General features: G+C 36.3%; 3 protein-coding genes across 4 annotated transcripts; 1 reads left to right on the top strand and 2 right to left on the bottom strand.

The window, feature by feature from the left end:
• Positions 1-2,472: 2,472 nt before the first annotated feature.
• LOC590039 (D(2) dopamine receptor-like) lies at positions 2,473-3,681 on the bottom strand. Its single transcript, XM_789661.2, has one exon. The coding sequence runs from the start codon at positions 3,679-3,681 to the stop codon at positions 2,584-2,586; it is 1,098 nt and encodes a 365-aa protein (XP_794754.1). The 3' UTR covers positions 2,473-2,583.
• Positions 3,682-5,939: 2,258 nt separating this feature from the next.
• Positions 5,940-8,598, bottom strand: AnkAT-1 (ankyrin-containing gene specific for apical tuft-1). Of its 2 annotated transcripts, none has more exons than XM_030983886.1 (2): positions 7,263-8,598; positions 5,940-6,761 (listed from the first exon to the last, which is right to left on the bottom strand). In XM_030983886.1, exons 1-2 carry the CDS (start codon positions 8,488-8,490, stop codon positions 6,445-6,447), a joined length of 1,545 nt encoding a protein of 514 aa, XP_030839746.1. In that variant the 5' UTR covers positions 8,491-8,598; the 3' UTR covers positions 5,940-6,444. The 2 variants fall into 2 exon arrangements, with proteins under 2 accessions (XP_030839746.1, NP_001191242.1); NM_001204313.1 differs by having other exon boundaries at positions 6,445-6,770; positions 7,263-8,550.
• Positions 8,599-15,198: 6,600 nt separating this feature from the next.
• LOC100893706 lies at positions 15,199-26,349 on the top strand. The gene is made up of 9 exons (XM_030984202.1): positions 15,199-15,449; positions 18,899-19,186; positions 19,721-20,565; positions 20,864-20,999; positions 22,396-22,504; positions 22,995-23,096; positions 24,278-24,373; positions 24,839-24,960; positions 26,108-26,349. Exons 1-9 carry the CDS (start codon positions 15,420-15,422, stop codon positions 26,273-26,275), a joined length of 1,896 nt encoding a protein of 631 aa, XP_030840062.1. The 5' UTR covers positions 15,199-15,419; the 3' UTR covers positions 26,276-26,349.
• The last annotated feature ends 1,424 nt before the right edge of the window (positions 26,350-27,773 follow it).

Genomic DNA, 27,773 nt, shown 5'->3' with positions numbered 1-27,773 from the left:
TATGTGTTCTAGTATTCACAAATGGCCACAGAGGCTGTTTTCATTCATAACCACATACCCCTATCAAGACAACAAAGACTATACCTGCGTGTACACAGTTGACATTGGTTTTTTTTCTGAAGAGGTGTAACAGCAAAATCCACAGAGATAAATTAAAGGAAACCAAAACCTTCATACTAAGTTACTTTTATTGTAAAGTTTAAGATATTTGAAAAATATCAGTGAAAATTTGAACTAAATCGGGCAAGGAATAAGGAAGTAAGAGCTTTTTGAAATGACTAGTCACTAGAGGGCGGTATTCAATTTGATGACATCATCTGTGAACAACTCTCCATGCCTTTTGTACATAAAATTTCACAATTTTTTTGTTTTCTTCGTATTTATTTGTGTTCCTAATCCGACTTCATAACATGTGAAGTAGAATATCCTTTTGCATTCTATGTCTTGCTTTCGGGGGAGTACATTATCTCAATCACAAGAAAGAAGGAAAAACATGAAATTTGATGTACAAAAGGCATGGAGAGTTGTCCACAGATGATGTCATCAAATTGAATACCGCCCTCTAGTGACTAGAATCTTTATTCTATTTTAAGGCTATAATGTGTGTTGCATACATCTTTTCATGGATATATGAAGAACATCTGAACTTTATCTTGAAACTTGATTTTAACAAAATGTATAACTCAAAGGTATTTCTTCCTACAACTTTTCTTTTGTGATTCCAAGTCTGTGGTGCATCTATTATATAAGAACTTATTCATAAACATACTCCAGTACGTATTCTGTAATCATCATCACAACATCTTCTGGTTGTACACCCTGTAAACATGAATACACACGGAAACATCTACTTCATGGCATCACTTCCTGCTCTGTGGAATTCTCAACCCATTACCATTAGACAAATATTTTCTCTCGATACTTTTAAGAAAGCCCTTAAGACCTACCATTTCTTACATTGATTGATTGGTTACCTTTTTATTAATATTCCATGTAAACTTTACAAAGTATAATACATTTTACACAATATTAACGTTTCTTTAAGGAATATGAAAATAAATAATATTGAATCATAGTTGAAAGAATGTTCCGTAAATCAATAAATACGGAAATAAAAAGTTAACCTACTCATAAGCTAGGCTTGTTGCGTGTAGAAAAACCCATAATACACATCCACTAGACTGAGGCAAAAATATGAATGAAAAAGAAAATACAACATGTTGCGATTAAAAGTGGAAGATAAAGAATATGGGGAAGGGGGGACGACAGACAGAAAGATGAATATACTGAAAGATGGATAGGTGGGTAGATGGATAGAGAAAGAGATATATTTATAGAGAGAGAGAGAGAGGGGGGAGGCAGAGATATGAAGCTAGAAGTAAAGCGAAGAAGAAAGATAGTAGTATTATAATGTAAGATGGGACTGGTAAATTCTCGAAATATGCTAGGCATGGGTGCGAGATGGAAAAGCGAACATCTATGAATTGACAAAAGTAAAAAATAACAAACGGTTGTTTATTTCAGTCATTTGTCATATTGCTGGAGAAAATTACGTTTAAATGCATTCCTGAAACCGTATTAAGGTGGTCTCTCTTTAAAATCATCTGGGAAGGGAACTCCAAAGTCTGGGTCCTGTAAAAGTAAAAAAAAAAAAAATCGTAAGTTGGGTTCTCATTTTTGGAAGGTGACAGGAGCCCGCTCAAATAGTAGGGTAGCTGTGTAATTCGATATTTTTCCTTAACATTGCTTAAAGAACTTCCGGTTATTCATTTCTACTGATCGAAAGCATACATATCCTCATAGTATAAGAAAACAGATCACGTATCTGTACAATTTTGTTCGAGTGCATCTGTATGTGCTCGAGAGTCTAAATGATTTATATATTTTGTTTAAATTCTGAAGAAATATTAAAGATTCTGTCCAATAACGAGCATGCATGTTGCCCCAGGCTAAAATTTCGTAATATAAGAAAAAACAAATTTAAAGTAGAGTATAAATTCAATAATATGTGTGACCGAAAAAGTACTTTCAAAAGTATTCCGATATTTCTGGCATATTTTTTACACATGTTATCAATATGCGGTTTCCATGATAACCTTTTTGTAGTAGAAACCCTTTCAATAACAGTGATATCGATTAAGAATAATATTTTTCTAGTTAATTAATCTTTTATATTACTAAACAATATATATTTAGTTTTCAATAAATTAAGTGATAATTTAATAGTATAGTTCTGATCCTATGTGTTATATCTTTCATTTACATATTAATTGTTGTGGGTAAAATCCCAGGTTCTTTGTGCGAAAAGACAATATCAGAATCGTGTGCGAAGAGAATAATAGACAAAATATTTGATGAACTTTAGAAGTAATTAATATATATATATATAATATACAATAGTGGGCCTAGAATTGAGCACTGAAGTACACCGCGATCAATAGAATTAATACCTGAATGAACACCATCGATTACTCCATATTGTTTCCTATTGTGGAGGTAGATCCTAAACCACCCCAAGGCTTTCCTCTTATTCCATAGTTTGAGTTTGAGTTCTCCAAGGCTGGATTCCAACCTCACTTTTGGCTAAATTTGGCCGTCGATGGTCTGACGACCCACGGTGCCTATCTCGATGACATCTCTTTTTCCAAAAAGTAGAGTGTTTTTGGTGGAGTTGCAAGAGAGCATTTCCTTGAGAGCCTCTCGAAACTCGGGATACCTTGCTGCGTAGATGATCGGGTTCGCGCAGGAGTTATAGAAGCCAAGAAATGTAAGCATGGAATGAACAGGACTATTTAGGTAAGATTCAGGAACCCAACCAATGTTATAACCCAGATAGGCAATCTGGTTTGGAGTCCAACAAACAAGATAGATGAGGATGACGACCAGCATCATCTTCAGAACGCGGTTTCTGGCCACGATGTGGAAAGATGGCGTTTGTTTCCCATTTGGGCTGTTGGTCATGCCTCTAAATTGGTTGGAGCGGTCACTAAGCTTGCGAGCGATTAGAACCTGGGTAATTAGCATGGTGAGAGAAGGGACAACGAGGATGAGGCAGAACCAACAGAAAGCTACGATGATTTGTGTCAAGCGGTTTATGTACCGATCCTTGCACGTGTTGGTAAAGGTGTCAACAGTATGAGCGAAGAAGGTGAACAGTTGAGTTAAGATGGAAAGGAACCAGATGATAACGATGAGGGTCGAGATACGTCGTCGAGTGATGAGGCGCTTGAAATGAAGAGGATATACCACTGCTATGTACCGTTCTACAGATATAGACATCAGGAGGTATGCTGATACCGTTATGGAAGCCCAGAGTAGGCTTTGTGTGAAGACAAGTCTGCAGTAGACCTCACCCAACCAGGTCTTAGGAATGTACACTGGCGTGGGGATGGGAATGAGGAATATCGAAGTAAGGAAGTCTGCAAAAGCCAGTCCACCGATCAGGGTATCTGTCGCTCTGTTTTTACTTCTGCGATGTAAAAGAACAACAATCACCAGGAAGTTTCCTACGATGCCTGTGATTGCCGAGATTAGCTGTAGAATGACCAACCATGACCAATCCATCGGGCACCAGGAAAAGTGTACAACGATCGTCGTGTTCTCACCGAATCCTACATGGGTTTCGGAAGATATTCCATAAAGAGCAGTTGTAGAGTTGAATATAACACGTTGTTCCGTCATCGTTTGTGTCTTATTCATGATTGAAAGTGGTGATATACTGTAGATCCGCTTCCCCAAATGACCACTAGTGAAGTCGTCTCTGACCTCAGTGAAGATATAAGCAATGTGACAAGCTGGTTAATGTTTCCCTACAATCATCACGATTATATAAAATGTCACTATGTACGGTATTATAAACTCATACATAGGAAAAAGGGGTCGTCATATAAAAGCACTGCTTGAGCTGAAATGTTCATTCAATAGTCCATTATAATGTAACTGAATACATGGCAAACAAAAATGACAGATTGTGGGTGATGCCTAAATAGATTTTATGTTGATTTATTTTTTACATACGTACATCATCACACATATATAAAATGTCATTTTGTATGGTATTATAAACTCATACATAGGAAAAAGGGGAGTCGTCATAATTGTAAGCACAACTTAATATTTAAAGAATTGTGAAGTGGAGCGGTAAAAGGGAGATAGGCACGAGATCCTATCGAAAAATCATATAGAGAGGAAGGCGTGGACGATAAAATTAGTCCTGTAAAGTTCTAATTAAAAAGGCAATCACATTGACGTTTCATTAGCAATCATAATTTATTGTAATCAAACATTGACCCATTAAGGCCTGTCAAGTACAGCTATAAAAACGTCATTTTGTGTACAATCACGATCGATAGGTTTTCAAAATGAAGTCAAACTGGTTCTGTTCTTTCTTCCACAGTACGGGCGATGGTAAAGAACGTCTGTTAATCAGACACAATGATCAGGGAATTTGATCAAGATAGTCTTGTCGATTCAGGAGGCAGAAGAAGAAGAAGGGAGATCATGAGTATGGAGGACGCGCGACATTTACACTTTATTAAAAGAGATCGGACAATGTTAAGTCGTTTTCGCTGCGGCAATCATCACCTGCCGATTTTATCAGGTAGATACTAAAATGCTCCCAGGAAAATGAGGTACCGTTGTGTACTCTCTGCAATTTGCAATCACTCGGGGACGAGTTTCATTACTTATTTCCATGCCTCTCAGACAGAAATTTTTTCCTCGATAAATATTTTATTGAAAGACCGCATACACTGAAAATGGATCAGCTTTTTAACTCCAATAATGTACAAACACGTTTAGACTTTATAGTAAAATTATGTAAACAAAAAATGCTTCGTTTCCATTATTTTCAGTGTGTGTACAATTTTATGAGTTCAATATTATCTTCATGTTTCTCTTTTTTGTCCTATATCAAAATATTAAATTGATATCAAGAGTGTTTTCAGTAGTTAATTAATTCAAATAACAATTCACTGGTGCCAATAACTTTCTTTTTTGATTGCTTTCAATAATGTTGTCATTAGTTGTTATTCTAATTATAATTATCATTATTATCAATTATTATTATTATTATCATTATTATTATCATAATTTGTATCTCTTTCGTCGTTAGTGATTTTTGTATTGATTAAAATTAGTTCGGTTTGAATTGTATACTGTACGGTGTTAAATTTACAAATTCAAACTGATTGTAAACTTCTCCAATACCCCAATATGGGTAACATGAGAATAAATTGTCATTGTCATTGTCACACTCATCTATATTCGTAACCCCTCTCTCTCTCTTTCTTTCTCTCTCTCTCTCTCTCTCTCTGAATATTTTCTTTCCATTTCCCAATAATTCGAACGCAGAAACTTATAAACTCAACCTGATGACTTAATCTCATTGCACTAATGTGTATATCTTATGAAAAGGGGCTACAAAAATACAATATTATTATTATCATCCTCATCATTATTATTATCATTGCACATGAGTTGATTTTTTTGAAAGCTCTTGCTCTAAGGTTCAGTCATATACCTCCCTCTGTCTTTCACATCTCTACAATCATGTATATCTCTCCCCTTTCTCTCTCTTCCTCTTCTCTCTCTCTCTCTCTCTCTCTCTCTCCCTCCTCTCTCTCGCTTTCTTTCTCTCTCCCTTTCTCTCTCTTCTTGCTTTCATTTGTACGAGTTCTCTTCGCTCCTTCACTTTCTTTGTCTCACATATTTCCATTTTCCTCATTTTTGTTCTCTCAGACTTTTCTCTCTTTCCAATCCTTCTGTGTTCTCTTCGTCTCTTTCCTCTCTTATCCCCGGATTTTTAAATCTTTTCTTCCTCTCCCTGTCACACTTATTGTTATATTTATATTTCCTTTCCTCCTCCCCTTCTCTCAGACCCTGTCTCAAAGTGCATCTGTCTTTTGCAATCTTTAAATGACTACATCGAGTGAACAAGATTCATATGAACTTTTTTTATTAGGCAATAAAGCTGGACCTAAACATTCAATGTCGTACTGTAACAATGTTTATTATCAATTCAAGTAAATAATGACGACCAACGATAGAGTAAACGACAAAATCCATCCACTAATAAACAATCTCACCCACAAAGTGAGAAAATTCGGTTATCTTTTGGAAATATGATATCGAGCTGGAACATCATTGAATAATTGAGCCTAAGCCAAGTGTTCAATATATCTTGATTTAAAAAGAAATTTACCATTAAATCAGTTGGTATTTTCTGAAATCATATTGAATAAATGTATAGCTTTCTTAGTGCGTGCCTTAGGGCATCGATAAGTGTTGTTCTTTCTGATTATCGGGGGGTTTTCGCAATTGAAAACTCAGTTCATAAAACTTTGCATGAAGATCAATCTTCTTACATGAATAAAACAAAATTTAGCATTCGATCCATTTGTTTGTTTGTTTGTTTTAAAGCTAATAATTGGCTTTATTTACTACTTAAATAGAAATATAGTGCGCACTACTCGAGAGAATCTTGCCAATATCTTTCTTTAAAAGTTCATCAGACCTCTCCACGTTGTCAGAACCGACGAGAGAACGTTTTCCTGGCGATATAGAGGGAAAGGTCTGCTTCTGTTCCTCGTGTTTATTGGTGCCTGTCGTCTGCTTCACAGTAACGTCATTTGGAGATTGTTCTGTATTGTCGTTGAGGGCGAGATGATTGGTTGAAAATCCGATGCGGTTTTTGTAGGCTTCCTGGAATCTTTTATTAGTAAGCTGACGTCTCAAGCTAGGAAGGCGGGATGAGTTGGTGGCTGTACGAGCTGCGATGAAAAAGAATGATGGAAAATGAAAATAAAATGGATAAAGTTATATTTAACAGTTCTATAATGATATAATTAATGAACAATGAAACAGCTGGTATTAGGCAATGCACTAAAGAGAGGTATTGAAAATAAGTGAGAGAAAAACTAACTCAGGAGACGGTCAGACAACGGAAATATGTATTCTATGGTGAATGTTTAACCATTGTTTACATCCGAGGAAATACTTTTACGTTTGCATGAATGTTATATTAAATACTAATGCAGCAGGTACATTGCATTTATTTCAGTTCCGTAATAATCTTTCATCTGATCATATAATAAAGAAAATGTTGTTGCTATTCTCTTTGAATAAATGGAATGCCATATTTATTTAAGTAGAATTACTATTAAATGTTCATTAAATTAACCAATGTTTACATGTAAATGAATATTAATCTTCATTTCGTTAATAAATGAATTTTGAAACAAATGTTAAAAAAGGCGACTTACGTGATCCTGAATTCTGTTTGGAGATGTTCTCCCTCTGTTTCCTGTTGGCCTGGACGACCTTTAGAAGTTTCTCTTCCGATATCTCGATGCCCTTCTCTGTTGTGCAGCATTCAAGTTGGCAATTATCATGGTTAAAGTCTCCACTTGCTAATGGTGCCCTGGTTGAAGTCGGCTGGTAACCAGGTCTGAAAGTGTCAGTCAGCTGAATGGCGTAAGCTTGATAAAGCTGCGGTAGATGGTGCTTCTGGTCTGGTTGTAATTGCTTCTTGATGGGGTCGTTGTTGGAGACATCACTGTTATCTGCGAGGCAGTGGCAGCTGGAGTCTTTGCAAGAGGACATCGGTGTTCTGCAAAACATTCTTTGGATGGTTTCTGGGGAAGAGTCACAAGAGGAGGAGGAGGTCTGGCTACTAGAACAAGAGCTCAATGACTTGTCATCGCTGCACACGCTCATGTCGTCACCGTCCAGCTGGATTCCGTCTCTTGCTACCATATCATTTGAATACCTAGATTCGTTGTCTGATGAATCGCTGTCGTTCATGGAAGAAACGGAGATGAGACGACCGCGCCGTCCAGACTTTCCTGCTTTTGGCCGTTCAGTCTTCGATTTCTCTATCAGCGGCAGGAAATTAGTCTTGATGTGGCGAGTGGCCTCTGCCCAATCTAGAGCACTTCGACGGTTATTGTCCCGAATAGATACAGAGGCCTTGCCTTGATGAAGGAGTATACTGGCGCAGACATCGTTGCAAAGTCGGATCGCCTGCATGAGTGGTGTGATACCATCTTCGTTTGATATGTCAACGCTAAGGTCATACCGGCGGAGAGCATCTACTAGCAGTTTTGTGGTGGCTGCATTGCCAGATGTTGCTGCGTGGAAGAGCGGAGTGCAGTCGTTTACGTCAGAGTCATTCAAATTGATGTCTCCATCAGTCTTTTTGAGAAACAGTTCTACGACGCAGTCCAGGCCACGCAGGCACGCCCAGACCAATGCACTACGGCCAAGACAGTCTCGGTGCGCCACCACTGCTCCCCGACGAAGTAACATACGAATTATCTTCATGCGATAACGGGAATTCTCAACAAAAATGGATCGGATGAGAGGCGATTGGCCGTTTGCATCTGTGTGATTGACTCCAATCCCTGATCCCAGGAGAAGCCGTACCTGTCGGGGCCGACCGGCTGACACTGCTCTCAGCAGGGCAAAGTGACCGTCTGTATCAAATACCATAATGTAATTTCGGTATCAGGAGGAGGAAGTATATGAGCTGTGTTGTCAGGCAGAAGTCTACAGAAACTAATGATTCGAGCACTGAGTGATGTCGACATTTAAAGTATCGTGCACCTTGATGAACTTGACCTAGTGAACACTCCTCTGCTTCTCAATGAGCCTGTCAATTAACCTGAGCTAGAAAGAATATAATAGCGCTAATGGTCTAATGAGACAATGATGTGTTACAATGGATGGCGCACGAGTGCCTCAAGTAGAAGAATAGCTAGGAACACTCTAAAGAACTCCATTGTCGGAGTGTGTATTGGTATTGTAATAGAAGAAGCAACTGACAGGTAATCACGATTATATTATCTATGGCCTGTATCGGGGATAGAAATTCGACTTTCAAAGTATAAGTTGCGGTAATGAGAGACATGAACAGATGTTTGTAAGGGCGAGACCAACCGATATACTGTTATGACGTGGGTTTGTATTTCCTAGGCCTGTAATGATGATGGGCATGTTGATTCCATGTTACTTAATTAGCCCTACAGCCTGCGTGTGACGTAGCTTTCCAAGAACGTCAGTGAAAAAACGCTATTCAGTAAATTTTGCTTTTTCTTTTTTGAGGTGAATGCGTACATCTTTGATGGACAGTCAGTTACAACAGAACACACTTTATACTTGAAACTCACACTGTGTCAGTTGCCAACAAAAGATAAAAACTCATCATTCAAAGAGAAATATTTTCTTGAATCGAGGTTATGCCTGTCTGCATTTCAACAATTTCATGCAACATTTACGTGACATGATGCATGTTTTGAAGAAAAAAAAACGTTGCTTTCAGTTGATCACTAATAATTAATTTTCTTCGATATGATAATAATTCTTTTAAATCAAATAACTGTCGATGAAATTCCTATGGTTACTAGCTGCGTTGAACGTGATAATTATCCTTTGGAACCCAATAATTATCATTCGAAATCCAGCAATCATAATGAATATTACAAGTGTGGCATACATTTTACATTCAACCAGCCATTTTTGGAAATTATAGTCGGTATGTTTTATACCGAAATTTCGTTGTCTAATGTAGAGTTTTTTTTCTTCAATAACATTTATTTAAATCCAATTCATTTAAGAAACGCTTATGCTAAAATTACTAAGAAAAAATATTATTCGCGGCTTTATGTCCGAAACTTAATTTCATTTCTTTCTTCTCTACATACTTCTTCTACATCGTTAAAAGAAGAAACAAAATGTCCTGTTAAATCACATCTAGTAATAATCAGCGTTTGGAAAGACTCATTTATTTTAATGATAATAATAATAATAAATACTCATTGAAACCCCAAATTGATACTCTTGCAACAACAATAAAGAAAGAAAGAACAGAAATAGAAGTCAATCAAACCATTGTAAGCCTAACGTACAATTATATCAGTGACGTAGGCCTCTAAAGGCTCTAAATGACAGAATCTGCTCTTCTGCCTAATCAACACAATGCATTTTTACGATGACAGTGGCCTTGACACGTCCATTAATTGATCGTTTCAATAGTTCTTTGTGCCTCTTTGTGCCCCGATTATAAAGGCATATTGTTCACTGTTAATTGTTCATTCTGAAGTGACAGTTGACTATAAATGATGAAGAATGTTTTGTAATGTCAGTCATTGCGAGACCCTATTGAGAACAACACGAAGAATGAGAACACAAACAAGGGACTGGGATAATCTCTTTTATCCCTTTCTTGTCATATCCACCTCATTTTTGCTATTAGCAGATTATCCTGTCAGTTAAAGGCACTGGTCAATTGAAAAGCAATAAAGGAAAGTAAGGATTATGTACGTGGAGCGGGTAACTTGACCTTCCATAGTATTAAATTCAGTGGCGTAATGAGCGAAACTTTTTTTTGGGGGGGGCGCAATCTTTGCGAGAGAGCGGGGGGCGAGATTTTTCATTTTCGACTTGAAAATGTGCAATCTGGGGCATACCTTAGAAGGAAATTTTGACTTGACGACATGAACTAAGTGGTAAGCGTGTCACGATTCGACCGACTGAATATTGAATGGGTTACAACTTTCTACTTTACACTGAGTTAATATCCAATCAATTGTATCGATCAAAGTGTAACATACAGTAAATCATTATACAAACCAGCAAATCCTTCAATCTTTTGTAAATTCTGTTAAATTAGAGTCTCCCTGATCGAACCAAATAGCCGTTCGACAAACACGATGGTGTTCTGCACCATGTTTAATAATTTGCCTACAATGTCATAATGGGACTAAGTATCGTTGTCCATAAAACAGTTACACAAGGTCCATTAGGGACTATAACAAACATATGCTTTCCTGGCTATTTGGGAATTTGTCAGTTTGCAACAGAAATTGAGAAACGCGCATTTTATTGAAAATCATGTGATATCACGAACATTTATAAATCACTTGTATGGAAATGAATACAAGTCATGATTACGTTTTATTTGGCACCCCCACCATTACGCCAGTGATCAAATTGTTGGTATCGTAGGCCCTAAGAAATCATATTACGTCGTAGCACTTGCATAGCTTGTGAGTTGTGAGATTGTGTGCCTCGACGGTTCAATGCGATATTACATAATTTGCATATGTACCACACTGCGTTTATCATGAAAATCAATATAACTATGAATTTATTGCCATAATTATGCTTCGTGTTAATAATTCATATTGTTATGTTAAGTCCCTTTATAGGACGATATATATTACAATTCATTAATTATACCTACCTTAATATCCACTGCAAATTAATGTTAATGGGAAAACAAATGCATTTCGACAACAATTTAGGGATCTATGTCGAAATAGGATAGTTGAAGGGCAAAATCCATCCTAAAGAATAACCAGCACACCCCTTGAACGAAAACTGTATACGAATGCGGTCCGGTAACCAGGTTGAGGTTTGTTGTTTGTGTTATTTATTTCAATACGGTAATAAAAAAACCTGCTTTCAGCCGCTGTCGGACAAATGGGCTCTGTAAACTCATTTATACCTATTTCCATACGAATATCAAATGAGGAAATATGAAAATAATAACGAGGTTGTTATCTTAATCCACATTATGCATGAGTGTTTCAAAGTTTTAAAAAACTTGATATTGAATGTAGGTAATAATAATGACGACAGTAATAACTACAATACTGATAATGATAATAATAATAATAATAATAATAATTAGACTACATAACAATTATAATAACACCATACATTATTGATACTTGTACAAACTTATAATAATTCCACCTCAATTGGACAGGTATAAAATGTATATTATTTTCGATGCATGACTATGTCTTTCGTTGATTGTTGATTGTTTTTGTTTTTGTTTTCTGTCAACTCAAAATTATTTTATTGAATTTGTCTTTTTTGAATGTACATACGACAAATTTCTATAGTTAAATGGAAAGTAAATATTAACCTTATAATTCCGTTCAGGCAGACCATCTTTTCTACAGTATTGAATGAAGACGTCTTTGACCTTTTTTGTTTGTAAAGGAAACTTATTCACAATGTGGACAAGTGCGAAGCTACTGTTGTTTACATTGAACAGCACACACTTCATCAAAAAGTCAATATTACAAAAAAAATCGTAGAAACCCAAAGTAACCTTGTTAGAAGAGGGGTGGTTAATAAATTAAAATCATATTGGTATATATAAATATTATATATATATATATCATACACTTGTGACTAGGAATTTCAAACAAATCAGAGATCATCCTTGACCTTATTAATTTATTTATTTATTTATTTATTTATTAAAACATCTTTTAACAGGATAACATTAATCAGCTCGCAGGCTGTTTTACATAATGGTCCTGCATAAGGATGGAAAATACAGATACAGACTGACATTAAGAGTAGTTACAAACAAAATAGCAGTTTTATACAAATGGTAAAAAAACGAAAACAACACAAATGGGAAAAAATAGGCTTAGGGAAAACGAAAAGAGGAGACAAAATATAAAATAATGCAATATGACATTTAGATTATGACATTTTACATTAGAATTATATACAACAATGCAGTTAATAAATATTTTATGTCGAGATTAAGCCCAATGAGTTGTAAATATGGTTTATATTGCATAATTATAAAAAAAAATGAATATCAAATTTAGGACGTAATGTAGGTATTTGAAATTTCTAGGTAATTGGGTTAGCAATCATTATAGGTTGTTGCATATAATGTTGTAGTAGTGAGGAGAAACGGCAGTGAACAAATTTTATCCATTAAAGGAATATTTTTTATATTGATATTTAAAACTCTCTACTGAATTGGCATTTTGGATATCATTGGGAAGCTTATTCCAATTAACCGCTCCAGCATACTTAAAAGATTGTTTGAATAAGGTTACGTTGGGTTTTGGCAATACTACATTAAGGGAGTTTGCATTTCTTGTGTTTAGGCCATGGCGGTCGAAATACATTTCTATTTCATTTGATAAACGAGGTGGAGCAATGCCCCTTATACATTTAAACATAAGCATAGCCAGAAAATAATCACGGCGCTGATCAATAGTTTGCCAGGACAGTTTTTTTATCAATGTGTTGCCGCTTGCAAGTTCATAGTCAAAGATACCAGTTACATATCTAGCAGCTCTTTTCTGTAATCTCTGAAGGGGCAGCTTGTAGCTGGCTGGGCAATTCCCCCATACAGATATTGCATAGTCTATACAGGGTTGGATTACACACTTATAAAGGGTGTTCAATAGTTCTGGGATTACGAATTTACTCAGCTTTCCTAAAGAATAGATTTTATAGGCAATAGATTTACATAAGTCTCTTAAGTATACATTCCACTTCAAATTTTCATCAATCACTATACCTAAAGATCTAATAGATTTTACCTGTTCGATCAGTTCATCTTTTATGTATATATTTAATACTTCAGAGGATCTTAATTTTATTAACATTGTTTTGGTTTTACTTGTGTTAATGCGTAATCGATTTTGTTTATACCAATTATTAAGAGCATTAATATCTTTTTGTAATTTCTTTGTAACATCATCTATCTTACTATCTGCAACAGTGACTACAACATCATCTGCAAATATGTTGCAGACGCCTTCAGTTATACATTCAGAAATATCATTTATGAATATAAGAAACAAAATGGGGGCCAGGACACTGCCCTGTGGTACTCCGATAGAAAGCTCTCTTGTATCAGATAATTTTCCTTTGGAGTATACCACTTGCTTCCTATTACTTAAGTAGTTTTTGAACCATTTGAGCCTGTTTTCATTTATTCCATATTTTTCAAGTTTGAATAGGAGAAGCTCGTGATCAACACAATCAAAACATTTAGAGATGTCTAGAAAGCATGCACCGACCATTTCTTTCGTATTTAAGGCTTCGTAGAAGTCATCTATGACACGATGTAAGCATGTTACAGTTGAATGGTTTGGAAGAAAGGCGTATTGATCGACATTAATCATATCATGTTTTTGAAGGTAGGAAAGTAACTGTAATTGTACTTCCTTTTCTATAATTTTGGGAATATGACTAGCAACCGAAATTGGTCGATAATTTGTTTTTTCATTTTTTGAGCCTTTTCCTTTGAAAATCGGTGTGGTACGTGCAATCTTCCAATCATCAGGTACTATTCCCGTATCCTGACTTGCATTAAAGATGGCACATAGGGATTGAGCAATATATGGTGCAGCTAATTTGAGTAATTTAGTGTCAAAGTCTAAGACATCTAAATTGCTATTTGAAGCTAAGTTAGTTAAATGTTTTAGAATCTTGGAACTAACAATTGGTTGAAAATAAAATTCATAAATACAATGTGGATGATTCCATTTCGGTTTTTCTTTAACAAATGATCTAGAGATATTGTTACCTGTATTAATAAAAAAATCGTTCATTTCATTACATTCAATATTACAGCTCTGGTCCTTAGACTTTGTCACTCCAGAAATCTTATTCAATTCTGTCCATAATTTCTTCGAATTATTCTTATGTTTATTATGTACATCCCGAAAATATTCCTGATATTAATTGTTATAGTTTTGCAAAAGGAAGAGAACAAATAATTTCCTTCGAATTATACAGCGTTGTGAGAGGGTTGAAAGTGTAAAACACGAGGTAGTGAAGATTAGAGAATGTGAGAGTGGATTCTAAAGATCTTTGGCACTGGGGTCGGGATTATGTTCAAGAAAGGGCAATAATGCCCCCCCCCCCCCACCCCTGGATCCAGATCATTTGAAATCACTTAGTCTTTTTATCTTATTATAGCAGTACGTAGATGTGTAGATGTGTAGTGGTGTAGTGGTTCCTTCACTTGACTCTCATGCAATCACAAGGGTTGATGGTTCGAATCTCTACTCGCCACTAACTTGGCAAGACATTAATCCACATGTGCCACTCTCCACCCAGGTGTAAATGGGTACCATAGAGATATATACTTTTAGTAGTATATATATCTCTATGATGGGTACCTAGCTGGTGTTCGCGGGGGTAATCATAATTGCAGGGCTCCGGCTCTCAGGAAGAACAGCCGAAGAGGCGTCCCTCCCCCCAAACAAAATAATTTTTTAAAAAATAAAAAAATAAATAAATGAAATAAAATAAAATAAAAAATAAAAATAAAATGGATAATAATAATGTTAAAAAAATAAAAATAATAATAATAATAATAATAATGAATACATAAATAATAAATATTATTATTACGATATTATTTTGATATTTCAAATGAGCTTATAGTTTACATATTGCATTTTGTGGTGGAAACTGTAACATTCAACTTCAATTTCAATACGTCCCTCCTTTTTCACTTTATTTTAAACTCTAAGATACCATAAGCTTTAAGCTTCTACAGGTGTAGAAGAAGAAAAATATACGTTTGTTATTCTAAAGCTACGTAAATTTTCAAAATTTGGCAGGAGTCACATATCGATTGAATGGAATCCTCACAATTTTCTCTGCCAAAGGTAATGTATTTTGAATTCATAATATGATTAATGTGAAACGCAGACGAATAAAAGTTAGACTTGGTCAAACAATTTAATGCATTGTCCCATATGCTGATATTTATGTTATCTTTTTCCTGTTCTCATGGTCTTTCAAAATAACGCCAACTTTCAGTTTCACATTTTGAAATTTTCGGGAACTGCTCTAATCCTTGATTCCTCACATTCGTAACAATTATGGAGTTATTTGCATGGATTTATAATGAAATAAAAGGTGAATTCTATACGAATGGGCGCTGGGCGAAAATTATGCCCTCTGCGGGGCTGGCTCTGGCTTAGATCCTTCTAGACCGAATTTTCCGTCTCTTTCGTTCGTTAGCCTCTTATTGGGGTAGGGTCGGCCGGCTCTCTCTTTAGAGACGGAAGCCGTCTATACACATGTCCTTGCTAACGCCACGACCAGTTCTGGTCGTAGCGTTTTGCCCCCAAAATCCCCCAAAATGTCATTTTACCTCATGCATTGATTATTTAAAATTAGGAGAAGGTTTTACTACCTCGGTTCCACTTACCAACTTGACTGTATAATCCGTTTAATGGTCCCTTTTAAGGAAATTACGGGTCTAAATTGACAGCCGTGTTGAAAATCTTGCAAGGTGTGTTAAACTCTCGCTGCCGGAGTCATCTAAATCAATCTCATCCCTTCTAGTCTACGCCGAAGGCAAAATGATTATGAAGGAAAAACTGTGCGCCATCTACACGTTCGTAATGGCGTTATCACAGTTTTTCCTTCATAATAATTTTGCCTTCGGCGTAGACTAGAAGGGATGAGATTGATTTAGATGACTCCGGCAGCGAGAGTTTAACACACCTTGCAAGATTTTCAACACGGCTGTCAATTTAGACCCGTAATTTCCTTAAAAGGGACCATTAAACGGATTATACAGTCAAGTTGGTAAGTGGAACCGAGGTAGTAAAACCTTCTCCTAATTTTAAATAATCAATGCATGAGGTAAAATGACATTTTGGGGGATTTTGGGGGCAAAACGCTACGACCAGAACTGGTCGTGGCGTTAGCAAGGACATGTGTATAGACGGCTTCCGTCTCTAAAGAGAGAGCCGGCCGACCCTACCCCAATAAGAGGCTAACGAACGAAAGAGACGGAAAATTCGGTCTAGCTCTGGCTCTACTCTCTAGAATAGTTGGCCGATCTGCTCAAGTGGCTTCGAATTTAAGTGAAAGATGGCCTACTTAACTTATCGCAGCTCAAGTTCATTATACGGAGAGAGGCTTTAAACTTACATCCTAACGTAATGAACTAATCGCAACTAATATTCAACCACTTCAGCCTTTCCTTCCTAATGAATTCTTTAAAAATAACAAGCTGCATAACAATACAGAAAATAACTACTGTGGCGTAATTGCGTAACCGGGCTCTGCTGGGGTAGCGTTCTGCCTTGCCACCTCTCAAAACCCGGTCCACGCTCTCGACAATCATTCATCAACTATTTTTCAGTGGGCTCTCACAAAAGTATATCGTGTAAGAAATAACGTGGAGTAGCTCTCATTCACTTACTCCCGCAATCACTGAATGTCTGACAGGACTAAAGAAACAACACTTGCACAGTATCTGCAGTTCAAGTAACTTTACTCATTCCTTGTGACGAACCTGTCGCAACGACAGCTCGACGCTGACTCACTGACATCTCACGATGTACACATATATATATTTCACAATTAACTGTAACGCCCTCTACATCTTACTAAAATACTGGACTAGTTATGCTACACTACTAATAATTTACTGACATTAATTGCACAAACACAACGCCACTAGGCTATCGTCGATCCAACAGCAAAAGTACTAAGAGAGGACCAGTAACTACGCCCTCTCACATTGCCTGGCGGAAATCATCGAATGACTATGGAAATGCCATTAATCACAACAACAACATTCAATGGCAAAGTCAATACGTAATATTACGTCACACCACAGAAATGTTGACATGTCATGCTTTAAACTGGTGACGCACTTCAGACACAACTGACGCACACACAGCATTGTACACACATAAAATAGAAAAATCAACAAACATCGAAGAATAAATTTCCAGTTTGTACCTTAAATATGAAAATGAGGATTGTTCAAACTTAAAAAATACTTAAGTGAGACTTAAATTTAAGTAAATACTTAAGTGAAAATATCATAACAAATCTAGAGGGTTTGACTAAAATATCATAATTTTGGTAATGAAAAAAAAAGGAAATCGCAAGCTTGCTCGTCGCACAAATATCTTATAGCATTGAGTGAATGGAACCTAGCGATAGCCAATAAGAAGGGACCTTGTCGGCACCAATTTAGTAAAATGAGGGTGCAATTTGCCAAGATCGGATGAACGATTTGTGCATGCGCTATTGCGCTAAATGTAAGCTAAAGTTCTAAGTGTCTAGATCCTAATTCCTACTCCTAGACCTAGACCCTATGTTATTTTGCTTTAAAAAAGTCAAGAAGTCACTCGAGTTGAATCTTGATCTCAGAGTCATGATTCATAATTGAGAAGTTTTCCACAGCACTGTCCTTATAACTGGACAAAGTACGAAGATGCACTGATAAGTAGGAGAAGGAAATTCAAAAGAAGTAGGAGAAGGAAATTCAAAAGAAGAAGAAGAAGAAACCTCAGAAATAATAAAAAATAATAAATAACATATGAAAACAAAATGCCATGATGTAGTCTATTATGTAAGCTCTCATCAAATGTTTTATTGAAGTGAGTTTATAGATGATATATTTAAAGTGAGGATAAATCAACATTAAGATATTTCCATGAAAATTATAGGTAAGTCAAAGTTGATTTAGATGGCCAATGTCATTATCTCTGCTAGAGTAACGGCTAGACAAGGAAAAAAAATCAGACCTTTTGGGAAAATGTTATGTCTTTAAAATGAGCACAAAACTTTGATATGAAAACTGTTGATCATCTGGTAGTAATTTAACAAAAAATCCAACTCAAGCCAGGTAAGTCTTCCTATTTACATTTTAGTGGTTGCAGATGTATTATTATGATTATTTTACAATTTGATCTACATGTACATCTAAGCATTGTTATTTCTTAACAGATGTTCTGCATATCTACTATTTCAGGAGTACCCTTGTTTTGAGAAAATAATTAGTCATTACTGTACGCCATGTTTTCAATAATATTAACAAATTTAAAGGAAAAAATCTTAAACAAAATAGATATATCTACCCAAGCACTGGAATACTTCAGTTAAATCCTGAATGGTATCAATGAAATTTGGCTTCTGAATTTTTAGATTAAATATATTTTTCAAAATATCAATCGTTAAACATAAATAATTTGTCATTTAATACTGTACATGTACATGCCATGCTTTCAATAATAATTGCCCTTTGTGTTATGAAAAATTCTTGACCAAAGTTGATATCATATTTTGTGTAAATATCACCCAGGCACTGGAGTACTTGAGTGAAATCCAGGAGCATATCAATGAAGTTAGGCTGCAGAATGAGTCTACATGTCGTGACATCAACCAGCTCCTCAACAAACCCTGGCTTGGTAAGACTTCCCCTGCTTCTTCCAGCCTCGCAGGAACTCAAGAAGAGGGCAGTAGAGGTTCAGCCAGTGCTCCTGAGCATTTGACCGATGGTAACGTGTTCTCTGTAGAAGAGCAATCAATGCTGGCTGAGGTAGACGGCGTGCTGGCCCAGGCCCAGAAACTTAGGCAGTTCCAAAGCAAGGTCAGTGTGGGAAGTTCTTGTATGTCAATGAATTATCAGCAATTGTCGACATGACGATTCCAGTGCTTTCTGAAATTTGATTCTTTCCATTCAGCAAATTTTGCAAACTTTTGAAAATGAAAGGGGAAGGAGTTACTGTGGAAATGTTAACTTTGCTTTGTAAGCATTGAAATTTATTGATTGTAAAATGCAAAGTGTGTGTATGTTGTTTGTGTGTATTTATGGGTGTTTAGACATTAAATAGTGATCTGCTCATTACTAATTTCATTACAGCTAAGTAGTATCTGGGCTACATGATTAATTCAAATGAAAGTACACATCCCTGTTGACTAAGTTGTTGACTAGGTCCGTTGCTTTATACTACAAATATACATCATGTTAGGCAAATCACCAATAATTATTTAATAAAACCCTACAGATAACAATCTTTACTATTTCTCATCAAATGAAGCTTATTGTATTTTCCTGGTAAAGTTTTGCTTTATAGTGGAACACTAGTTCATATTTGTATTTAATTTCCTTTTTTCCTCGAAGGTGAAAAGCAAACAAACCAGCAGCAGTAACCAGGACAAAAACTCACCAATAGCTGTAAGTGCTCCTAACCATACTGAACCACCCAAGTCTACCGAGGTTGCTGAACCCTCTACTGCACCAGATCAGCAGAATAATCAAGAGAGCCAGGGTGAACTTACCAACCAGAACACCAACAACTCTGGAGGGGGTGCAACCGATGTTGCAGTCATATCCGCAAGAGATCTTGATAGGCTTCTGAAGAAAGATCCACTTACAAGAAAGGAGCAAACTTCAAAGCTGACTCGTCCAACGTCAGGAACGACTAAACTTTCCAAGCAACCTAAGTCAAAGAGAACAGCTTCAGGTACATCAGGTGTCCACGGACAGGCATCAAGGAAAAATTCACAACTCGGGACATCCTCCGCAGAAATTGGAAGACACATCTCAAAACCAGTATCTCGATTTGGAAACGCTCAAAGCAAGTACATGCAATCAGCTAAAGCAAAGACATTAGCTAAAGACAATTCAAGGAAGATAAATATTCAAGGTAGTGGAAATGGCCCCAGTGTAAGGCAGAGCTCGTCACAAGGACAAACAAAGCGGCCATCATCAGCGAATAGGACATCTAATGAAGTGGCTCGTGTTCCATCAGGAAAAAGTAATGTAAAGATTGAACAACCAAGTAGAACTCAAAGAAGTACTGATACAGTTGACAGAGTAACTCAGTCAGTGGCTCAGTTGGAGGTGTCTAAAGCACTTGAAACAAGATCGGGTGATACTCACCATGAAACAAAGACATCACCTTCCACAGAAGCTGATCTTACACCACACAGAGAGAAGATCCCTTTTATGCTGAGGAGAGATGGGTGAGTGCTTAACATATTACATTATGAAACAAAGTTATCATAGATTCTATAAACTCACAAGTAGCAGGGTTAATAAAATATTATTTTGCTATCTGGGCCAGTCTTAAAAAGAGTTGCGATTAAACGCAACTATGTACATAAGAGACAGGAGACTGCAAACTGGGGATTATTTGGAGGACTTGCGATTGATTTGGATAATGGAAGTGTAATCGATTTGATGTTGCAACTGTATGACGCCTGACCAAATAAAAATTTAACAATGCTTTCATGCGATCAATTATTCTCCATATTTTCACAGATCAAGTCTTACAGTTCCATCAAAGTTAAAGAAGCACTACCAGACCGATGCCAAGCTCAGAGACAAACTGACATCCCTGATACACGGTGATGGCTCCAGTCATTCTGAACATTTCCTGGATCTCTTTGGCGACAATGTATCCTTTATATCTGTAATGCAGATATGTTCAGCTTTACAAGCTTGCTTTCATGTACATGTAGGTCCCATCATATTTCTCTCAGTTAAATCAGTGCATTATATTGACCACTTATCTTTATGTTATTTATTATGTATTATTGATTGTTATTTTATTACACAAAAAACAACTTTATTTTGAAATGTATTTATGTAACATGAGAAATTTGAAAATAAATAAACGAGATGAGATAAGATTGGTGAGGTGTTGTATAGTCAGGTGGTTTAAACATTTGACTCAAGATATGAAGGTCATGGGTCCAAGCCTATTGTCCTTTAGCAAGACATTATCACTCAGGTGTATTAGTACCTGGTAAAAAAAAATGAGCTGAAGCTGGGATACTTTCAGCGCACCCTGCATACAAATATCTGATATTATTGTTATTATTATTTTGATTATTCTTAACAATTCTTATTCTTTTTTGGGGCCCCAACTCCAATAAGCGAGTTCGTAAATAGCTCTGGAACGCATGACCCCAAAATATCCACAGATCTTTGACATGATGGATACTTCCCACGTGTGTATTTTAGAATAATCACTGCCGAAGTGATGGAGGTGCTTCATGAGTTTTGTTTGCCTCTTGAGAAGAATACTTCCACCTGTGTATCAGATAAATATACTGTTGGTGTATAAATGAATAATGATTACATAACTTTCATGAGCACGATCCGAGTATTCGTCTCAATGGTTTTACAATTTAGGTACGAATGACCTTTATCTGCCAATGCGCAAATCGTAATTACAACCTCGCTTATAGAGACAGGGCAAACAACATGAAGCTCTTTAATCAAAGCAGTGGTCTTGGAACTGAGAAACCCCATATATAACCTATGTCAATAAGTCAATGAGCCAATGCTGTTGGTTACACCTAAATCACAATAAACCTAGACCATTAAATAGGGTATGAAACTGCAAAACCTCCGGTTGTGTAGCCAATCCAAATGAACATATGTATTCTTACAATCAGATATATCTAATGGAATATTTGAAAATGTAATGATTTAAACTAAATCAGATATATCATCTGCTTAGAGCCAGAAGGGCATTAACTTGTATCAAAGTTTAAAGTCCCACTGCACTACTTATAGATACTTACGCCCTCTATATAGCAAACAATGCCTAATCGGTGCCTGTTGATCCCCCATGATCCCCTTTTTCTTATGTTAATTGAGAGCTTATTTGATGAGATAACCACCTGTCAGTGACCTTGCAGGGAGGTCTAATCCCCCTGGCCAAACTAGTACAGACAGGCTTCAATGCCCTTCCTCCTCCTCCTCCAGGCTTTATTTGTATGATCTTTCCTCATCCTGGCTTCGGGCTAGATTTGTGTAGCTTTCCTCAACCCTAGATACCTTAGCCTTCATACAGCTTACATCTTGATGCTGAGCTGCAGAGGCTTACAGCAGAGTACCAACACCTGATACAACTCACTAGGGATTTGAGAAAACAACTCCATGCAATACATGGTAAGCATATGTAGGAAAGGATCCCAGGCTACCTTGGCACTAGGGACTACCCTTGGCACTCAGACTCGGTGAACAATCTTGGCCAAGTTATTCAAGAGAGCTGAATCAATCACAAATAGTTTGTTTTTTAAATATTCTGTTTGGATTGAGTAACGCTCTAACAACATCCACATTCAAGACTTTATATAAGAAATGTGTAAACAAGTTACTGAAGGGGTAACAATGAAAGTTTCAGTAGCTGAAATTTGACAAACATGAATCTGATTGCTGTTTTAGCGATCCAGTGTGTAGCCTGCTTTTCAACTCTTGAAATGTTATTACCAATCAATGCCGAGTTTCACAAAGGTGCTAAGTAAGTCTAATGGAAATTATAGTTGTTGTTTTTAATGATAATTTTTAAAAAATATATTTGAACAAATTTGCTTTTTGATAATTTGTGATATTTACCGATATCTTAAATTGAAATTCACCTGTCATTTATTTTGTGCAGGTAAGACTCCTTGGGAGGATGTGTACTATCTCCATGCTATATCAGAGGTCATCAGACAGCGACAAGCTGAGATAAGTCAGCAGTTCTGTGAGCTGAAAGACGGTGAGTACCCCAGCTTTGCAGGCTTAAACCCCTCAGTGAACTGTTTGGTGAATTGCATTTTGGTCTACATCCATTTCGTCTACTATCCACATTGTCTTATAATCATTTCGGCCTCTTATCATTTGGTCTAATAACCATTTAGGCTAATTGCCATTCGGTCAAATTTCCATTTGGTCTAATGTACAATTAGTCTATGAACCATTTCGTCTATTATTCATGTAGTCTAATAACCAGTTAATCTAATTTCCAGTGTGTCTAATGCCAATTTCATCTTCTATCCATAAGGTCTAATAATCATTTAATGATTATTATTACTTATGATTAAATGATTATTAAAGGTAAAGACCAGTATTGGAAACGCCCCAATTTCAAAAAATGAAATGGAAGCTATCATTACCAATCATGTGAAAGAATATGTTTTGACTAATACATGATGATAAAAAAATTGCCGGGAAACCGCCTACTAATTCATATATTTGGTAAATTTGTTTCTCTCATGGTCTGTGAGAGATATAGGGTAGTCCATATACATCTTTCTGTGTATAGTGCTTGTAACTTTACGAAGAATGGGCCAAATTATTATCATTTTGATGATTCCAGAACCTTGCAGATGCTAGATGCTAGATGATCAACCTTTTCTGATCGATTCCACAACGTTTCTTTCACAATGCAATCGCATGACCATAACTGGTCTTTACCTTTAAACCATGTGGATAGTAGACAAACTGGTTGTATACCAAACGGTAATAAACCAACTGTTTTATCATCTGAATCGCCTGAAACAGCCTGTAAACTTGTCATACAATGTACCTTGCTTCAACTAGAGCTCTAGCGCCATCTAGTGGGCGTCATACTAAGAAGTCCTCAAGTTAATTTTGTACAGAATTTTGTTTCTAATGTCATGTGTGTTGATCAGAACTTTGTCCATTTCAAGAATAAACTTGTAAGCCTAATTTTGCCATGCCCTTTAGCTATGATGTTTATGAAATGAAGCATTATGTAATCTTACAGATATGTTAACGTTTGTATTTTTCGGAACGGACAATAAAAAATAAGCTGAGAGTCCTCAAGTTTGGATGGGAACAGTAAACTACTTTGCATTTTTTATGAGGCTATTTTTAATCTTCATGTATTGCTGTCTTATGCAACGGTAAATTGATCCTGTATCGCCTCCTCTGTAGGTCTGAAGGATGGAACAGATGTCACAGTGTCAAGGAGCAGTCACAAGACAATGAACAGCTCTCCATTTCTATGGCATCAAGTGAACAACTTTGAAGGTAATATTTTCATATGGTAGTCATTTTAATAATACAATTTGGCAAGACGTTTTTTATATTTTTTCTAAAAGTTCACACCTCTATAGAATGAATTTTCTTTAATCAACATAATCTTTTCAAGCTTTATGCAATAGATTATACTATATTATGCATTTCTTAATTGCTGTCACTTGTTGTCTCTCTGTGATAAAGACAAAATGTGGTTTTCCAATTATACACATGTAAGTTAAAAAGTTACATTGTAAGAAATTTAGGCTTCATTATTATTGCACATAAATCATATTTTCAAAAAATTCACCACTTCTGGGCCCTGTCTTATAGAGAGTTTCAATTGATAGCAAGATGCAGTAGGTTTGAATCAGTTACTGTACAACTGTTTTTAAGATGAGGGCGTAGTAAGAAGAAAATAATATATGATTAGATGATTGAATGAATAACTTTTGTTCTTCTGTTCTTGTATCTCAGATGAGTTGCTTTCTATTCCCGATGGTAACATCTTACAGTACTCCTCTAGAGCAGAGTTATTGGAATGGAATCAACTAGTGTACAGGATTCAGCATATACAACAAGAAAAGATTATCCAGGAGGTAAGCTCCTCTACACTGCCTCCATTTTTGTCTAGGTCTATTTTTTGTTGTTGATTAATACTCGCTTCTTTTATAGTTTGGTATGATTACAATATAAACCACTTTATTAGAAACTTGAATGACGCCCTACACAACATGCCAAAAAGAGAGAAATCTGTGTAGAAACTTGCCACCAGTCTGTATTCAGGAATGAATTGAAGTCCAGAGATATCCTATAAAATAGCTGATTTAGTTAAATTTCTTCTGTTTTTGAAGAATAACCTTGGTATGAGCTTTTAAATTTGTATGCCAGGTAAACCTCAAACCGACGACGCTACTTCTGATTATCTCGGTTATCCATATTTACCATTACAATATGAAAATCTTTTAATCCTAGACATTTAGATGTAAAATGATCCTTCATTAATGGATCACATGTATCCTTAGCAAACCTTTTGATTCTGGTCAGACAGAGTACAGTCTGTGGTTTCCATGAAGTGAAACAAAGATAGGTTCCTGTTGTGTCACCTGATGTGTGTATAAATGCAACACAGGGCAAGAAATATTATTATGGTTGTGGCAGTCGAAAATCAAGTCGTGTTATTATTTATTCTGCCTAAATTAGAATTAAGATGAATTTTGTTATATCATGAAACATCGCTTAACTCCAATTTAGTGTATAGTGGTAGAATCAGTATCAATCGTAAACTGTAGTACTATGATAATTGATACAATGTATATTTCTATGAATAAAATGTATATCAAAGGATCTTAACAATGCATTCCTGCTTTTTCTTTCTCTTATTCTCTCTCTCTCTCTCTCTCTCTCTATTTCTCTCCCTCTCTTTTTCGCTCTATCTCTTCTGCCTCACTCTCTACGTTTCTCTCTTTCTTCATTTTCTCTTCTGACCCAACTTTTTCTATCCATCCCTCTTTTATCTCTTTCTCTCCCCCCCCCCCCCCCTCTCTCTCTCTCCCTCTCTCATGGCCTTCTATATCCATCTGTCTGTCTCTCTGTCTGTCTGTCTCTTTCTCTCTCTCTCTCTCTCTCTCTCTCTCTTCATCTCTCTCTCTCTCTCTCTCTTCATATCTCTCTCTCTCTTCATATCTCCCTCTCTTCATATCTCTCTCTTTCTCTCTCTCTCTCTCTCTCTCTCTCTCATTGTAGGTTGCAGGTGATGCAATATTGGAGCTGTTATCAGGTATTGACTACGAAGACCCGTCCTATCCAACTCTCTATCGGATCACCCATGGTCTGATACTCAACTCAGGCTCAGTCTATCCATCCATGATATCTGATGAAGAGAGAGGTATAACGCCTGGACCAGAGTTTTAAAGCCCCACTGTACTACTTGTAGCTACTTGCTCCCTCTATATAGAAAACTTCCCCAATCTGTGCCTGTTGGTCCCCCGTGATCCTCTTTTTCTTATGTTAATTGAGAGCTTAGTTGATGAGATAGCCACCTGTCAGTGACCTTGCTGGGTGGTCTGGTCCCTTCTGGCTGAACTAGTACAGACAGCCTTTAAACAATGATTAATTAATTGTACCGGTATCCTTAAATACTTAGCATTACGCCTTCACATCTGTATCATAACACACAGATAAATGAGTATGCATAGCTCTTTTGTCATTCAGAGCTATTTTGTTTTGGTCATTCCCTCTAGCCATTTATTTACACAAGAAAACATATTGTGGTTTATGGTGTAGTAGGTGAACAAACTCCGACTATCCGTCGTCAGGAGTAGAGAATAGCTGGCATGCGTGAGCTTAAGTCACAATGGTGCGGACTTGGGAGAAATATACATGTCTGTTATATAACTCAAAGTGCAATATTGCAAGTATTATAAATTGCTTTGTAACTTACATGTATTCCTTTTTTTATGTAGCTGATGTATTTCTAATCTCTTCAATTGGAAATACACCCCAAAATCAATTTTGTATTTATTCATTATTTTGTAAATGTGAAACTAAAAAGTGACAGAGATTTGTTACATTTCAAGTTACTGTCTTACAAAGAGGATGTCATTTAAGACACACTTCTGCAAAGATTTCTCCCTCAAAAATGTGTTTGAAGACAAATATTGATAAAAGAATACATAATTTGGATTATCTGTTATATGCAGAAAACTTAAATTTTGTATTCTTTCATTCATATTTGACTTCAAACAAATTTGTTTTGAAAATCTTTGCAGGAATGTGTCTTAAATGATATCCTCTTTCACATTATGATACAATTTAAGTGAAATTTTGTCATCAAATTTGTGGGGCTCCCAGCACTTTAGAAGGGCTTTAATAAAACAATGTAGAAATTCTATTTGTGTGTACCTTGTTGAAATCAAGGCCGTGACAGTGCAATCGTATTGTTCTTGGTTTGCCAGTGACCACATCGGCTTAAAGGCTTCACTAATCTGTTGTGATGGTGTATTGATCCAGGGTAGTCGTCATTTGACGGTTTCATTTCCTCTTGGAGTGTGAAGTAGGGCAGTGCTATGCTAATAGTAGTGTTCAGACTAAGGCAAAGCAATGATTCAATGAAGATGTTCATTGGTTTTTACATGTAGGTTTCACCAGTATATTGTGATGGCATTTAAGTCCAGGGTATTGTTTGATGGTTTCATTTTCTCTTAAAGTGTGAAGTAGGGTGGTGCTATGTCCGTAGGAGTGTTCACATTATGGCACTCATGGGACATGTAGTGGGTTAAAGGTTTCACTATTCTCTTGTTATGAAAGTTCGATCCAGGAAAGATAATAATAATAACTAAACCTTTTTGTATAGCGCATGTTAGACACATAGGCATAATTACATGTCTCTATGTGCTTTACAGAACAGAAT

The sequence above is a fragment of the Strongylocentrotus purpuratus genome, unplaced genomic scaffold (genome assembly GCF_000002235.5).
Source record: "Strongylocentrotus purpuratus isolate Spur 01 unplaced genomic scaffold, Spur_5.0 spur5_scaffold_14, whole genome shotgun sequence".
In the NCBI taxonomy this organism is placed as follows: domain Eukaryota; kingdom Metazoa; phylum Echinodermata; class Echinoidea; order Camarodonta; family Strongylocentrotidae; genus Strongylocentrotus; species Strongylocentrotus purpuratus.
Note: the sequence above shows the minus strand (reverse complement) of the source record. Positions and strands in the feature narration are given on the sequence as shown.